The sequence below is a fragment of the Pelobates fuscus genome, chromosome 8 (genome assembly GCF_036172605.1).
Source record: "Pelobates fuscus isolate aPelFus1 chromosome 8, aPelFus1.pri, whole genome shotgun sequence".
NCBI classification, from domain to species: Eukaryota; Metazoa; Chordata; class Amphibia; order Anura; family Pelobatidae; genus Pelobates; species Pelobates fuscus.
In genome coordinates, this window is record NC_086324.1 from 7,491,804 (window position 1) to 7,509,368 (window position 17,565).

Consider the following 17,565-nt stretch of genomic DNA (forward strand, 5'->3'; position numbering starts at 1 on the left):
GCACCTGGGTGTTTGTCAGCTCGTTCAGCCCCCAAGGTGACCGGTTGACTGATATCGGAGGCAGGCAGCCGGCTCATGGAGGGCAGAGGTGGATGGGCCCTGACTAAAAGCAGAGGTGGCAAGGGAGCTGTGATCTGCTATTATGCCGGCAGCCGGAATATGAATGTATAGGACAAAATAAGCTGTAGTGGTTCTGGTGACTAGAGTGTCCCTTTAGGAATTCTATTTATGACGGTAAAAAAACTGGCTCCTAACTTTTTTAGCTGGCTGCTAGATTCAAAGCAAATTTGCCAAGCCCTAGTCTGAATTGTAGTGAAATAAAGTCTACATGGCAAAATTCAAGCTAAAATAGCTGATCTGGAAAAATTCTCCAACCCAGGTATAGTTACTGCTTTACTATTTTAGCCTGAGTTTTGTAATTCAGACTTCTTGTCTGCAGCCCATGCAAGCCCTCCCCTTTAATCCCCGCCCAGACTTTCTGTGGCTGTCCAATCAAAGACTTCCCAATGCAGCTCAATGAGAAGTCTTTGCAAGGCAGGAGCTCTGGGCAGTTGCTGCCTCTTGAGTTTAGCTTCACTGAGCTAAACAACCAGGAAATAACAGAACCGGGTGTGATTGACAGTCAGGGGGGTGTAACCAGTATAATTTATAAAGGTGCCAATTTATATTCAAATCGGCACTTTTTGTAAAATGAAAAAAGAGGACACACTCTTCACATATAAGGGTCTGGAGGTGATATAGACAGAGATAAGGAGAGAGTTGGTTGTGCTGGTGTATATAATGATGCTGTATCTGGGCTACAGATTGCCCATGGCCCATGCTGTGTTGTGGCAGTATACAGGGGCCTCGCTGTTAGTGATGATGTTCCTTTCTTCCCAGCTGTATCACTGAGCCAAGCATCGAGCCTCCGGTTAGAGTATCATATGAACTCTTGAAAACTGATCCCACATCACAGGAGGACAGCTGTCAATCTCGATCTGGTGCCATGTCAACATCAAGCTGTACGACAACTGACTGCAAGCCCAGTGTAAGTACAACACAGCTTGGGAGGAGGCAGAACAATAATATCAGCTGGCAGATGCCAACTCCCATCAGGCTAGACCAGTTAATGGTGAGATAGGTTTTTCAATACATAACATGCCCTACCTAGCAATTAAAGGGTTAATGTAGAAACTTTTGTGGTGTTTCTCAACATTTTGCCAAATAAATGTAATAAAATATTAAATAATGCAGGGAATTCTCAAACTGTCCACCACCCATTGATATTTTAAAAGTCCCACATGTCCATGCCACAGTAAATTAGTACCGAACTGGTAGCTGTTTTGAATCCGGGATATGTGGCTTTTATACCCGGTACACATAGGAGTGACTTGTTTTGGAGGGAAGACAGTCTGGAGTTGGCTCTTGGAGGCTCTGCCACGTGCTGCCGGCGTTTGGGGCCGAGCAGGATTGCTGTGTATGCACTGCTATACTCCTTAGGACAGAAGAGCAGAAGCCATCTCCCACGTGTTGCTGGTGCCTGGGGACGAGCAAGACTACAGCGTCTGCACTGCAACCCTGTTATAGCCCGAAGGATAGTGGACGAGCAGAAACCGAAGAGATCCGATACAGCAATCAGATCACGAAGAGACAGCTCCTCCAGCAGAAAAAAGATGAGTACAACATAACAACATAAACAATTTAAATATGCTATATACTCTCTAATGCTGTATTAGGTGGAAAACTTAAGAAGGAGAAGATATAAAGAGAAGGGGAAAAAGCAATTATTCCGTTCTGGATGTATATATATTTTTGATTTTTTCTCAGTTAATGTTTTGGCTTTTGAGTTTTTTTCCTTTTTGGCTCAGAGATTAGCCCTTTAGAAATATAACCCTACGGGCGATATTCTCTCATCATCTCCTAGAGATATCATTAAAAACTACTTCTACATGTAAAATGGCCACCAAAAGCCAGACGACAAAAAGGGATAAGAGAGACAATAAACTAAACAAAAGTTTGCCTCGGTTCTTCTCCCCAGTCGCTCAAAAAGATAAATCAATCATAGCAAACACAGAAAGGCCGGGCAAAAGATTCTGGAGGTAAGCCAAGACCCTGAAGACACGTATGTATCCCAGACTTTTTTAAAATATTGTATACAGTCTATGGTGGAAACACTGAAAGACGATATTAAGTCTAGTGCTATAGACATTAAACAAGAAATTGGAAACCTAAGTACACGTCCTAATCAGCTTGAACAAAAAATAGCTGAAATGGAGGAGAACAGTCAATCCTTTAAAGAGCTCCAAGTAATATCTGAATGGAAAATATTGGATCTAGAATTAAAATGAGGTGACATGGAAAATTGCGCAAGAAGACAGAATTTAAGATTTAGAAATATATCTGAGGAAATAAATGATGAAAGATTACAAATATTTTTTGAAGAATTTTTTGGAAAGCTGGGAGTTAACACTAAACTTCATCCATTTTTAATGAATCGTTGGTATAGACTCCCCAAACCAAGGGGTATCCCCAAAAGTACTCCCAGGGATGTAATAGTCCATTTTTTTTCATTTCAAATTAAGGAACACATTTTTAAAGCAATCAGAGCTCCAAATAACTTCGAAGCACCTTTAAGAAGTCTCCGGGTACTACAGGACTATTCCTATATAAAACAATATCGCAGAAATGAACTTGTTTAAAACACACAATATTACATTTCGTTGGAGCGCGTTGGCCATCCTAATTTGAGTTAGAGGAAGAAGAAAAGAAAGAGAGAAATCTGTACGGAGCTCTATGGAGAGAACGAAAGGAGAATGGAGAGGGATAATATGAATCATTAAAAGGACTTTTCTTTCTGACAAAAATGAGTCACTTGAGTAAGGATTTAAACGCAACTAGATAGAAATATATAGATCCTACTCCGTATTAATATATTAGCACTAACACATATAATATAGAACACAAATAATCGGGTATGTAATGAAACGATAAGAGGAGTTCTAATAGATTATTAGATATAGACACAGTATAAGAAGCACGACTAATTCTTACAAATATAAAGGCAAGATATAATACGAGCACTGGGGCGGATATCGGTCATTTTTTTAAATACCACGAAGGAAAGATTAAGGTAAAAGTAATTATTCACATACTTATTTTTATTATTTTTTAATGGATTAGAAATATATAGATAGACGAAAAGGACTAACAGTGACACTAATATAGATATCACAATTTAGAAAAAATTGTTTATTTCTCTCCCTTTTCAGGAATACATATGAAAATTTCTTAAATTACTACATATATTTTCTAATACATAGGAGCGTCTAGGAGAGTGATGAGGCGGGTGGGAGTAATAATAAAATGCCAGTAGGAGCCACTATTAGTAGATACAGAATCAAAACGAGCAAAATCTCACAATTACTCTTAATTTAAACAACCTGTTTGGTATATGGAGGGTGTTTCTCCCCGAGGATAAAGAGTTTACTCATCTCCCCAGGGTTCACCCCTCTCTTTCGAGAATCGACATGATTGGGGGAAATCACATGACAGTAGATAAGGTTAAAAGAATAGATAACGCGTTGATAATGGGTGGTCTGAGCATTTTGGAAATGGATTTAGATAGTGATTTCCCATCCTTTAATAGCAACTTGGAGACTCAGGAAATCATATATTATATATTATAAAACAGAAGATTTTATGTTGGATAATAGTATATTAGATACTTCTTCAGGCATGTATTGGTGTGCCGTTAAGGCTGTGATGCGTGGTCATTTTATAACGCTACAAAGTCAAATAAAGAAGCAACCGCTATCCCACCTATACCACGATCATTACAAATTGTCTAGAGAGTATAAAGTAAATCTGTCAAAGGACACTTTGAACAAACTAATTAGGGATAAAATCACAGAAAGAATAACCGCAAATCTTAAAAAATGAAAATAAATTATTACTATAGAGGAAATAGGGCAGATAAAATCCTTATTAAAAAATTAAACAGATAATAGAGTTCATAAATTAATAGTTGATTCTAAAACATTTAATAACCCTGTAGAAATTGGGCGGCCTTTTAATGATTATTATTCTAATCTTTATAATTATATAGAAAATGTCACATTAAGAAATTGGATAAGCCATGGTACTAAACAGGTAGATCAAATCATGGTCGGCACTAATATTAAACCGTTTCCCAGATTACAAGAGGAATACTCTCTTCAAAATTCTGAATTATTCTCATATTTGAGAATTTAAAAATTTCATAGGTCTTTACAAGACTGAATCTACATCAGAACATATTTCTCATATATATAGGTTGTTAAATGTCGATATTATAAATAGACCCTTGTCAAGATCTATTTAATTTATATCCTTTTTATCTCCTGTGGATATTTCTGTGATAACTAGATGGGGAAAAAGTATTGGGCCATCAAATAGCTACAGCTGAGTGGGTGAAAGGTTTCTATTTGGTCACAAAAAACATTCACTGCCTAAACTATGTAGAGACTCGTGTAAAGGTTATATATAAATGGTATTATACACCAGATAAGCTTCATAAAATATCTGCTACAAATTTGAATATATGTTGGAGATGCAACCAAGCTATCGGCTCATATATTCATATATGGTGGTACTGTCCAAAAATACTTAGACTTTGGAATAAATTGTTTGATTGTCTTGCACAAATTGGTGTTCCCAATATTATTAGGTCACCAGAAGTGGCCTTTCTCGACTGGCCAAATTGAACTTAAGTAGATAAATTTTTCGTAATTCATTGTTTTGTATCTGTTAAAATCACAATTGCACGTAGCTGGAGACAAGTAGAATCGCCGATCTGGAGCGAGATCAAAAAACAAATAAATCAATAATTGGTAATGGAGCAAGGTCTCACCTATTTAAATAGTTTCTTTATAAAGAAAAAAAAAGTGGCGATATTAGAAAGAGGACAGAAGCCTTAAAGGAACACTCCAGGCACCCAGACCACTTCTGCCCATTGGAGTGGTGTGGGTGCCAACTCCCACTACTCTTAACCCTGCAAGTGTAATTATTGCAGTTTTCATGAACTGCAATATTTACCTTGCAGGGTTAACTCCTCTAGTGGCTGTCTAGTGGTTTATAGCACACGAAAAGTGTGAGGACCTCCAGCGTCGCTGAAATCCCCATAGGAAAGCATTGAAAGCATTTTTCAATACTTTCCTATGGGGAGGTCTAATGCACGTGCGCATTAGGTCTCCCCCCGCCAGTGGCCGCGCATGCGCAATAGGTCTTCCCTGCCGGATGACATCGGCGGGGGAGGAGCATGGACGGACCCTGAACCAGCACCGAGGGACATCGGCGCCGGATACAGGTGAGTCACTGAATGGGTTTTTAACCCTTTCAGCAACTTGGGATGGGGGGTGGAAGGGAGAGGGGACCTGCAGTGCCAGGAAAACGGTTTGTCAATTTGTTGTTGAGAACAAAGTGATTCACAGGCATTTTATCAGCTGAATTTAGAGAATCGAACCAATTATACAACTGAATTTGCTAAAAGGAAAATTGACGTTAGCAGTTATTCACTAAAGGGAGAAATCACATTTCAGACCAAATTAACAGAATTGTAAAGTTATGTCGGGTATGTTTCCTGTTTGGCCACTTTGGCATAAAATAAAAAAAAATCACCTGCAATTCACTCAATTCTCATATTAGTGAATAAACCCTTCTGTGCTTATAATCAGACAGTACTCAGATCAGTGGCAGCTTCCCATTCCCTTGCTTATAATCAGACAGTACTAGGATCAGTGGCAGATTCCCATTCCCTCGCTTATAATCAGACAGTACTCGGATCAGTGGCAGCTTCCCATTCCGTCGCTTATAATCAGACAGTACTAGGATCAGTGGCAGCTTCCCATTCCCTCGCTTATAATCAGACACTACTCGGATCAGTGGCAGCTTCCCATTCCCTCGTTTATAATCAGACAGTACTCGGATGAGTGGCAGCTTCCCATTCCCTCGCTTATAATCAGACACTACTCGGATCAGTGGCAGCTTCCCATTCCCTCGCTTATAATCAGACACTACTCGGATCAGTGTCAGCTTCCCATTCCCTCTCTTATAATAAGACAGTACTCAGATCAGTGGCAGCTACCCATTCCCTCACTTATAATCAAACAGTACTCAGATCAGTTGCAGCTTCCCATTCCCTCGCTTATAATCAGACAGTACTAGGATCAGTGGCAGCTTCCCATTACCTCGCTTATAATCAGACAGTACTCAGATCAGTGGCAGCTTCCCATTCCCTCACTTATAATCAGACAGTACTCGGATCAGTGGCAGCTTCCCATTCCCTCATTTATAATCATATAATCAGACAGTACTCGGATCAGTGGCAGCTTCCCATTCCCTCGTTTATAATCAGACAGTACTCGGATGAGTGGCAGCTTCCCATTCCCTCACTTATAATCAGACAGTACTCGGATCAGTGGCAGCTTCCCATTCCCTCGCTTATAATCAGACAGTACTCTGATCAGTGGCAGCTTCCCATTCCCTCATTTATAATCATATAATCAGACAGTACTCGGATCAGTGGCAGCTTCCCATTCCCTCGTTTATAATCAGACAGTACTCGGATGAGTGGCAGCTTCCCATTCCCTCGCTTATAATCAGACAGTACTCGGATCAGTGGCAGCTTCCCATTCCCTCGCTTATAATCAGACAGTACCCGGATCAGTGGCAGCTTCCCATTCCCTCGCTTATAATCAGACACTACTCGGATCAGTGGCAGCTTCCCATTCCCTCGCTTATAATCAGACAGTACTCGGATCAGTGGCAGCTTCCCATTCCCTCGTTTATAATCAGACAGTACTCGGATCAGTGGCAGCTTCCCATTCCCTTGCTTATAATCAGACAGTACTAGGATCAGTGGCAGCTTCCCATTCCCTCGCTTATAATCAGACAGTACTCAGATCAGTGGCAGCTTCCCATTCCCTCGCTTATAATCAGACACTACTTGGATCAGTGGCAGCTTCCCATTCCCTCGCTTATAATCAGACAGTACTAGGATCAGTGGCAGCTTCCCATTCCCTCACTTATAATCAGACAGTACTCAGATCAGTGGCAGCTTCCCATTCCCTGCCTTATAATCAGACAGTACTGAGATCAGTGGCAGCTTCCCATTCCCTCGCTTATAATCAGACAGTACTGAGATCAGTGGCAGCTTCCCATTCCCTCGCTTATAATCAGACAGTACTCAGATCAGTGACAGCTTCCTATTCCCTCACAGCTCTGTTTTTCTCGACTAAAGGAATAATAATTTATAAAATGAGATATAAAGTACCGGTATATTTTTAGGGATCGGGAATATACAGCCATGAATTAATTTTTTCTTTTCAACAAGCTACTTGAGACTCACTCAAACTGCCCACAGGCTCCTATACAAAGCACAGAGAGAGCACCCCATGCTGCCGATGGTTAACGCAACCAAAGCCGCTTTCTGATACAACCACACATGCAGATTCAAAGTCCCATTCTAATAAAAGACTCCACTGCAGCCAAGAGCCATAATGGTACATCCATCCTGATACAACCGAGTTCCATCCTGATACAACCGAGTCCCATCCCGATACAACCGAGTCCCACCCCGATACAACCGAGTCCCACCCCGATACAACCGAGTCCCACCCCGATACAACCGAGTCCCACCCCGATACATCCGAGTCCCACCCCGATACATCCGAGTCCCACCCCGATACAACCGAGTCCCACCCCGATACAACCGAGTCCCACCCCAATACATCCGAGTCCCACCCCGATACATCCGAGTCCCACCCCGATACATCCGAGTCCCACCCCGATACATCCGAGTCCCACCCCGATACATCCGAGTCCCACCCCGATACATCCGAGTCCCACCCCGATACATCCGAGTCCCACCCCGATACATCCGAGTCCCACCCCGATACATCCAAGTCCCACCCCGATACATCCGAGTCCCACCCCGATACATCCGAGTTCCACCCCGATACATCCGAGTCCCACCCCGATACATCCGAGTCCCACCCCTATACATCCGAGTCCCACCCCGATACATCCGAGTCCCACCCCGATACATCCGAGTCCCACCCCGATACATCCGAGTCCCACCCCGATACATCCGAGTCCCACCCCGATACATCCGAGTCCCACCCCGATACATCCGAGTCCCACCCCGATACATCCGAGTCCCACCCCGATACATCCGAGTCCCACCCCGATACATCCGAGTCCCACCCCGATACATCCGAGTCCCACCCCGATACATCCGAGTCCCACCCCGATACATCCGAGTCCCACCCCGATACATCCGAGTCCCACCCCGATACATCCGAGTCCCACCCTGATACAGCCCAGTCCCACCCTGATACAGCCCAGTCCCACCCCGATACAGCCCAGTCCCACCCCGATACAGCCCAGTCCCACCCCGATACAGCCCAGTCCCATCCCGATACAGCCCAGTCCCATCCCGATACAGCCGAGCTCCATCCCGATACAGCCCAGTCCCATCCCGATACAGCCCAGTCCCATCCCGATACAGCCGAGCTCCATCCCGATACAGCCCAGTCCCATCCCGATACAGCCCAGTCCCATCACGATACAGCCCAGTCCCATCCCGATACAGCCCAGTCCCATCCCGATACAGCCCAGTCCCATCCCGATACAGCCCAGTCCAATCCCGATACAGCCCAGTCCCATCCCGATACAGCCCAGTCCCATCCCGATACAGCCCAGTCCCATCCCGATACAGCCCAGTCCCATCCCGATACAGCCCAGTCCCATCCCGATACAGCCCAGTCCCATCCCGATACAGCCCAGTCCCATCCTGATACAGCCCAGTCTGATGCTGACATAGTGAGTGTATGTCATTTTCTGCAGTAATAAACCATCTATGTGATATTATTTTGTCTAAACATTCCAAGTGCAGCTTAAAATAATTTCCGCTGTAATTGTCGCTTAGTATAGACTCAGCACCTGTCTCTCCGGTTCACACAGACGGATTATCTGCAAAAACAGTCTAGGAAACTCCATTGTTTTCGTTACTTTAGACCTAAATATGACACAACCGTCTCGTCAACTAGTTTTACAAAAACAAGATATCTTGGTATTTCTATTAGAAGAAATTCCAATCAGGTTTTTCAGTTTATTTCACGGCTCGTTACCAGGAGTCTGAGCTTTACCTCTATGTCACAGATCAGCACAGCTTATGTTTACACTAATATTCACACGTCATTTGGACCAGAGGCGTTTATTATCTCCCTAATCGCCATGTAAATACTGTTATAGCAGCTCTGCTCCGTTTGATATAGATGGGTCTATAGAGTTATAGAACGATAAAACGATAAAACAGTAATGTGTCTATGTATCACACAAAACTTCATAGTAATAGCAGTATGTAATGTCCGATTTATCACATCGACTGCCATAAAACTGGAGATAGAGCTTCTATCTATGGATTTATATAGTGTATAAACAGAGCGAGCCCTGCTTCTATCTATGGATTTATATAGTGTATAAATAGAGTGAGCCCTGCTTCTATCTATCTATGGATTTATATAGTGTATAAACAGAGCGAGCCCTGCTTCTATCTATGGATTTATATAGTGTATAAACAGAGCGAGCCCTGCTTCTATCTATGGATTTATATAGTGTATAAATAGAGCGAGCCCTGCTTCTATCTATCTATGGATTTATATAGTGTATAAACAGAGCGAGCCCTGCTTCTATCTATGGATTTATATAGTGTATAAACAGAGCGAGCCCTGCTTCTATCTATGGATTTATATAGTGTATAAATAGAGCGAGCCCTGCTTCTATCTATCTATGGATTTATATAGTGTATAAACAGAGCGAGCCCTGCTTCTATCTATCTATGGATTTATATAGTGTATAAACAGAGCGAGCCCTGCTTCTATCTATCTATGGATTTATATAGTGTATAAACAGAGCGAGCCCTGCTTCTATCTATCTATGGATTTATATAGTGTATAAACAGAGCGAGCCCTGCTTCTATCTATCTATGGATTTATATAGTGTATAAACAGAGCGAGCACTGCTTCTATCTATCTATGGATTTATATAGTGTATAAAAAGAGCGAGTCCTGCTTCTATCTATCTATGGATTTATATAGTGTATAAACAGAGCGAGTCCTGCTTCTATCTATCTATGGATTTATATAGTGTATAAACAGAGCGAGCCCTGCTTCTATCTATCTATGGATTTATATAGTGTATAAACAGAGCGAGTCCTGCTTCCATCTATCTATGGATTTATATAGTGTATAAACAGAGCGAGCACTGCTTCTATCTATCTATGGATTTATATAGTGTATAAACAGAGCGAGCCCTGCTTCTATCTATCTATGGATTTATATAGTGTATAAACAGAGCGAGCCCTGCTTCTATGTATGGATTTATATAGTGTATAAACAGAGCGAGCCCTGCTTCTATCTATCTATGGATTTATATAGTGTATAAACAGAGCGAGCACTGCTTCTATCTATCTATGGATTTATATAGTGTATAAACAGAGCGAGTCCTGCTACTATCTCTCTATGGATTTATATAGTGTATAAACAGAGCGAGCCCTGCTTCTATCTATCTATGGATTTATATAGTGTATAAACAGAGCGAGCCCTGCTTCTATCTATCTATGGATTTATATAGTGTATAAACAGAGCGAGCCCTGCTTCTATCTATGGATTTATATAGTGTATAAACAGAGAGAGCCCTGCTTCTATCTATCTATGGATTTATATAGTGTATAAACAGAGCAAGCCCTGCTTCTATCTATCTATGGATTTATATAGTGTATAAACAGAGCAAGCCCTGCTTCTATCTATCTATGGATTTATATAGTGTATAAACAGAGAGAGCCCTGCTTCTATCTATCTATGGATTTATATAGTGTATAAACAGAGCGAGTCCTGCTTCTATCTATCTATGGATTTATATAGTGTATAAACAGAGCGAGCCCTGCTTCTATCTATCTATGGATTTATATAGTGTATAAACAGAGCAAGCCCTGCTTCTATCTATCTATGGATTTATATAGTGTATAAACAGAGAGAGCCCTGCTTCTATCTATCTATGGATTTATATAGTGTATAAACAGAGCGAGTCCTGCTTCTATCTATCTATGGATTTATATAGTGTATAAACAGAGCGAGCCCTGCTTCTATCTATCTATGGATTTATATAGTGTATAAACAGAGAGAGCCCTGCTTCTATCTATGGATTTATATAGTGTATAAACAGAGCGAGTCCTGCTTCTATCTATCTATGGATTTATATAGTGTATAAACAGAGCGAGCCCTGCTTCTATCTATCTCTGGATTTATATAGTGTATAAACAGAGCGAGCCCTGCTTCTATCTATCTCTGGATTTATATAGTGTATAAACAGAGCGAGCCCTGCTTCTATCTATCTATGGATTTATATAGTGTATAAACAGAGCTAGCCCTGCTTCTATCTATGGATTTATATAGTGTATAAACAGAGCGAGTCCTGCTTCTATCTATCTATGGCTTTATATAGTGTATAAACAGAGCTAGCCCTGCTTCTTTCTATCTATGGATTTATATAGTGTATATTCAGAGCGAGCCCTGCTTCTATCTATCTATGGATTTATATAGTATATATGCAGAGCGAGCCCTGCTTCTATCTATCTATGGATTTATATAGTGTATAAACAGAGCGAGTCCTGCTTCTATCTATCTATGGATTTATATAGTGTATAAACAGAGCGAGCCCTGCTTCTATCTATCTATCTATGGATTTATATAGTGTATAAACAGAGCGAGTCCTGCTACTATCTATCTATGGATTTATATAGTGTATAAACAGAGCGAGTCCTGCTTCTATCTATCTATGGATTTATATAGTGTATAAACAGAGCGAGCCCTGCTTCTATCTATCTATGGATTTATATAGTGTATAAACAGAGCGAGCCCTGCTTCTATCTATGGATTTATATAGTGTATAAACAGAGCGAGTCCTGCTTCTATCTATCTATGGATTTATTATATAGTGTATAAACAGAGCGAGCCCTGCTTCTATCTATGGATTTATATAGTGTATAAACAGAGCGAGCCCTGCTTCTATCTATGGATTTATATAGTGTATAAACAGAGCGAGCCCTGCTTCTATCTATGGATTTATATAGTGTATAAACAGAGCGAGCCCTGCTTCTATCTATGGATTTATATAGTGTATAAACAGAGCGAGCCCTGCTTCTATCTATCTATGGATTTATATAGTGTATAAACAGAGCGAGTCCTGCTTCTATCTATGGATTTATATAGTGTATAAACAGAGCGAGCCCTGCTTCTATCTATTTATGGATTTATATAGTGTATAAACAGAGCGAGCCCTGCTTCTATCTATCTATGGATTTATATAGTGTATAAACAGAGCGAGCCCTGCTTCTATCTATCTATGGATTTATATAGTGTATAAACAGAGCGAGTCCTGCTTCTATCTATGGTTTTATATAGTGTATAAACAGAGCGAGTCCTGCTTCTATCTATCTATGGATTTATATAGTGTATAAACAGAGCGAGTCCTGCTACTATCTATCTATGGATTTATATAGTGTATAAACAGAGCGAGTCCTGCTTCTATCTATCTATGGATTTATATAGTGTATAAACAGAGCTAGCCCTGCTTCTATCTATCTATGGATTTATATAGTGTATAAACAGAGCGAGTCCTGCTTCTATCTATGGATTTATATAGTGTATAAACAGAGCGAGCCCTGCTTCTATCTATCTATGGATTTATATAGTGTATAAACAGAGCGAGCCCTGCTTCTATCTATCTATGGATTTATATAGTGTATAAACAGAGCGAGTCCTGCTTCTATCTATCTATGGATTTATATAGTGTATAAACAGAGCGAGCCCTGCTTCTATCTATCTATGGATTTATATAGTGTATAAACAGAGCGAGTCCTGCTTCTATCTATCTATGGATTTATATAGTGTATAAACAGAGCTAGCCCTGCTTCTATCTATCTATGGATTTATATAGTGTATAAACAGAGCGAGTCCTGCTTCTATCTATGGATTTATATAGTGTATAAACAGAGCGAGCCCTGCTTCTACCTATCTATGGATTTATATAGTGTATAAACAGAGCGAGCCCTGCTTCTATCTATCTATGGATTTATATAGTGTATAAACAGAGCGAGCCCTGCTTCTATCTATCTATGGATTTATATAGTGTATAAACAGAGCGAGCCCTGCTTTTATCTATCTATGGATTTATATAGTGTATAAACAGAGCGAGTCCTGCTTCTATCTATCTGTGGATTTATATAGTGTATAAACAGAGCGAGTCCTGCTTCTATCTATCTATGGATTTATATAGTGTATAAACAGAGCGAGCCCTGCTTCTATCTATCTATGGATTTATATAGTGTATAAACAGAGCGAGCCCTGCTTCTATCTATGGATTTATATAGTGTATAAACAGAGCGAGCCCTGCTTCTATCTATGGATTTATATAGTGTATAAACAGAGCGAGCCCTGCTTCTATCTATCTATGGATTTATATAGTGTATAAACAGAGCGAGCACTGCTTCTATCTATCTATGGATTTATATAGTGTATAAACAGAGCGAGTCCTGCTTCTATCTATCTATGGATTTATATAGTGTATAAACAGAGCGAGTCCTGCTTCTATCTATCTATGGATTTATATAGTGTATAAACAGAGCGAGCCCTGCTTATATCTATGGATTTATATAGTGTATAAACAGAGCGAGCCCTGCTTCTATCTATCTATGGATTTATATAGTGTATGAACAGAGCGAGCCCTGCTTCTATCTATCTATGGATTTATATAGTGTATAAACAGAGCGAGCCCTGCTTCCATCTATGGATTTATATAGTGTATAAACAGAGCGAGCCCTGCTTCCATCTATGGATTTATATAGTGTATAAACAGAGCGAGCCCTGCTTCCATCTATGGATTTATATAGTGTATAAACAGAGCGAGCCCTGCTTCTATCTATCTATGGATTTATATAGTGTATAAACAGAGCGAGCCCTGCTTCTATCTATCTATGGATTTATATAGTGTATAAACAGAGCGAGCCCTGCTTCTATCTATCTATGGATTTATATAGTGTATAAACAGAGCGAGCCCTGCTTCTATCTATCTATGGATTTATATAGTGTATAAACAGAGCGAGCCCTGCTTCTATCTATCTATGGATTTATATAGTGTATAAACAGAGCGAGCCCTGCTTCTATCTATGGATTTATATAGTGTATAAACAGAGCGAGCCCTGCTTCTATCTATGGATTTATATAGTGTATAAACAGAGCGAGCCCTGCTTCTATCTATCTATGGATTTATATAGTGTATAAACAGAGCGAGCCCTGCTTCTATCTATCTATGGATTTATATAGTGTATAAACAGAGCGAGCCCTGCTTCTATCTATGGATTTATATAGTGTATAAACAGAGCGAGCCCTGCTTCTATCTATGGATTTATATAGTGTATAAACAGAGCGAGCCCTGCTTCTATCTATCTATGGATTTATATAGTGTATAAACAGAGCGAGTCCTGCTTCTATCTATGGATTTATATAGTGTATAAACAGAGCGAGCCCTGCTTCTATCTATTTATGGATTTATATAGTGTATAAACAGAGCGAGCCCTGCTTCTATCTATCTATGGATTTATATAGTGTATAAACAGAGCGAGCCCTGCTTCTATCTATCTATGGATTTATATAGTGTATAAACAGAGCGAGTCCTGCTTCTATCTATGGTTTTATATAGTGTATAAACAGAGCGAGTCCTGCTTCTATCTATCTATGGATTTATATAGTGTATAAACAGAGCGAGTCCTGCTACTATCTATCTATGGATTTATATAGTGTATAAACAGAGCGAGTCCTGCTTCTATCTATCTATGGATTTATATAGTGTATAAACAGAGCTAGCCCTGCTTCTATCTATCTATGGATTTATATAGTGTATAAACAGAGCGAGTCCTGCTTCTATCTATGGATTTATATAGTGTATAAACAGAGCGAGCCCTGCTTCTATCTATCTATGGATTTATATAGTGTATAAACAGAGCGAGCCCTGCTTCTATCTATCTATGGATTTATATAGTGTATAAACAGAGCGAGTCCTGCTTCTATCTATCTATGGATTTATATAGTGTATAAACAGAGCGAGCCCTGCTTCTATCTATCTATGGATTTATATAGTGTATAAACAGAGCGAGTCCTGCTTCTATCTATCTATGGATTTATATAGTGTATAAACAGAGCTAGCCCTGCTTCTATCTATCTATGGATTTATATAGTGTATAAACAGAGCGAGTCCTGCTTCTATCTATGGATTTATATAGTGTATAAACAGAGCGAGCCCTGCTTCTACCTATCTATGGATTTATATAGTGTATAAACAGAGCGAGCCCTGCTTCTATCTATCTATGGATTTATATAGTGTATAAACAGAGCGAGCCCTGCTTCTATCTATCTATGGATTTATATAGTGTATAAACAGAGCGAGCCCTGCTTTTATCTATCTATGGATTTATATAGTGTATAAACAGAGCGAGTCCTGCTTCTATCTATCTGTGGATTTATATAGTGTATAAACAGAGCGAGTCCTGCTTCTATCTATCTATGGATTTATATAGTGTATAAACAGAGCGAGCCCTGCTTCTATCTATCTATGGATTTATATAGTGTATAAACAGAGCGAGCCCTGCTTCTATCTATGGATTTATATAGTGTATAAACAGAGCGAGCCCTGCTTCTATCTATGGATTTATATAGTGTATAAACAGAGCGAGCCCTGCTTCTATCTATCTATGGATTTATATAGTGTATAAACAGAGCGAGCACTGCTTCTATCTATCTATGGATTTATATAGTGTATAAACAGAGCGAGTCCTGCTTCTATCTATCTATGGATTTATATAGTGTATAAACAGAGCGAGTCCTGCTTCTATCTATCTATGGATTTATATAGTGTATAAACAGAGCGAGCCCTGCTTATATCTATGGATTTATATAGTGTATAAACAGAGCGAGCCCTGCTTCTATCTATCTATGGATTTATATAGTGTATGAACAGAGCGAGCCCTGCTTCTATCTATCTATGGATTTATATAGTGTATAAACAGAGCGAGCCCTGCTTCCATCTATGGATTTATATAGTGTATAAACAGAGCGAGCCCTGCTTCCATCTATGGATTTATATAGTGTATAAACAGAGCGAGCCCTGCTTCCATCTATGGATTTATATAGTGTATAAACAGAGCGAGCCCTGCTTCTATCTATCTATGGATTTATATAGTGTATAAACAGAGCGAGCCCTGCTTCTATCTATCTATGGATTTATATAGTGTATAAACAGAGCGAGCCCTGCTTCTATCTATCTATGGATTTATATAGTGTATAAACAGAGCGAGCCCTGCTTCTATCTATCTATGGATTTATATAGTGTATAAACAGAGCGAGCCCTGCTTCTATCTATCTATGGATTTATATAGTGTATAAACAGAGCGAGCCCTGCTTCTATCTATGGATTTATATAGTGTATAAACAGAGCGAGCCCTGCTTCTATCTATGGATTTATATAGTGTATAAACAGAGCGAGCCCTGCTTCTATCTATCTATGGATTTATATAGTGTATAAACAGAGCGAGCCCTGCTTCTATCTATCTATGGATTTATATAGTGTATAAACAGAGCGAGCCCTGCTTTTATCTATCTATGGATTTATATAGTGTATAAACAGAGCGAGTCCTGCTTCTATCTATCTATGGATTTATATAGTGTATAAACAGAGCGAGCCCTGCTTCTATCTATGGATTTATATAGTGCATAAACAGAGCGAGCCCTGCTTCTATCTATCTATGGATTTATATAGTGTATAAACAGAGCGAGCCCTGCTTCTATCTATGGATTTATATAGTGTATAAACAGAGCGAGTCCTGCTTCTATCTATCTATGGATTTATATAGTGTATAAACAGAGTGAGCCCTGCTTCTATCTATCTATGGATTTATATAGTGTATAAACAGAGCGAGCCCTGCTTCTATCTATGGATTTATATAGTGTATAAACAGAGCGAGCCCTGCTTCTATCTATGGATTTATATAGTGTATAAACAGAGCGAGCCCTGCTTCTATCTATGGATTTATATAGTGTATAAACAGAGCGAGCCCTGCTTCTATCTATCTATGGATTTATATAGTGTATAAACAGAGCGAGCCCTGCTTCTATCTATCTATAGATTTATATAGTGTATAAACAGAGCGAGCCCTGCTTCTATCTATGGATTTATATAGTGTATAAACAGAGCGAGCCCTGCTTCTATCTATCTATGGATTTATATAGTGTATAAACAGAGCGAGCCCTGCTTCTATCTATCTATGGATTTATATAGTGTATAAACAGAGCGAGCCCTGCTTTTATCTATCTATGGATTTATATAGTGTATAAACAGAGCGAGCCCTGCTTCTATCTATGGATTTATATAGTGTATAAACAGAGCGAGCCCTGCTTCTATCTATCTATGGATTTATATAGTGTATAAACAGAGCGA

The 17,565-nt window shown here is 39.9% G+C and overlaps 1 protein-coding gene across 3 annotated transcripts in view; it reads left to right on the top strand.

The window, feature by feature from the left end:
- Nucleotides 1-17,565, top strand: part of LOC134571116 (uncharacterized) — an 87,070-nt gene that overhangs the window by 43,705 nt on the left and 25,800 nt on the right. For all 3 annotated transcript variants that reach the window (XM_063429196.1, XM_063429197.1, XM_063429199.1), the window contains one exon: nt 880-1,027. In XM_063429196.1, the coding sequence (XP_063285266.1) occupies nt 880-1,027 (148 nt within the window). The remainder of the gene's footprint in view (nt 1-879; nt 1,028-17,565) is intronic.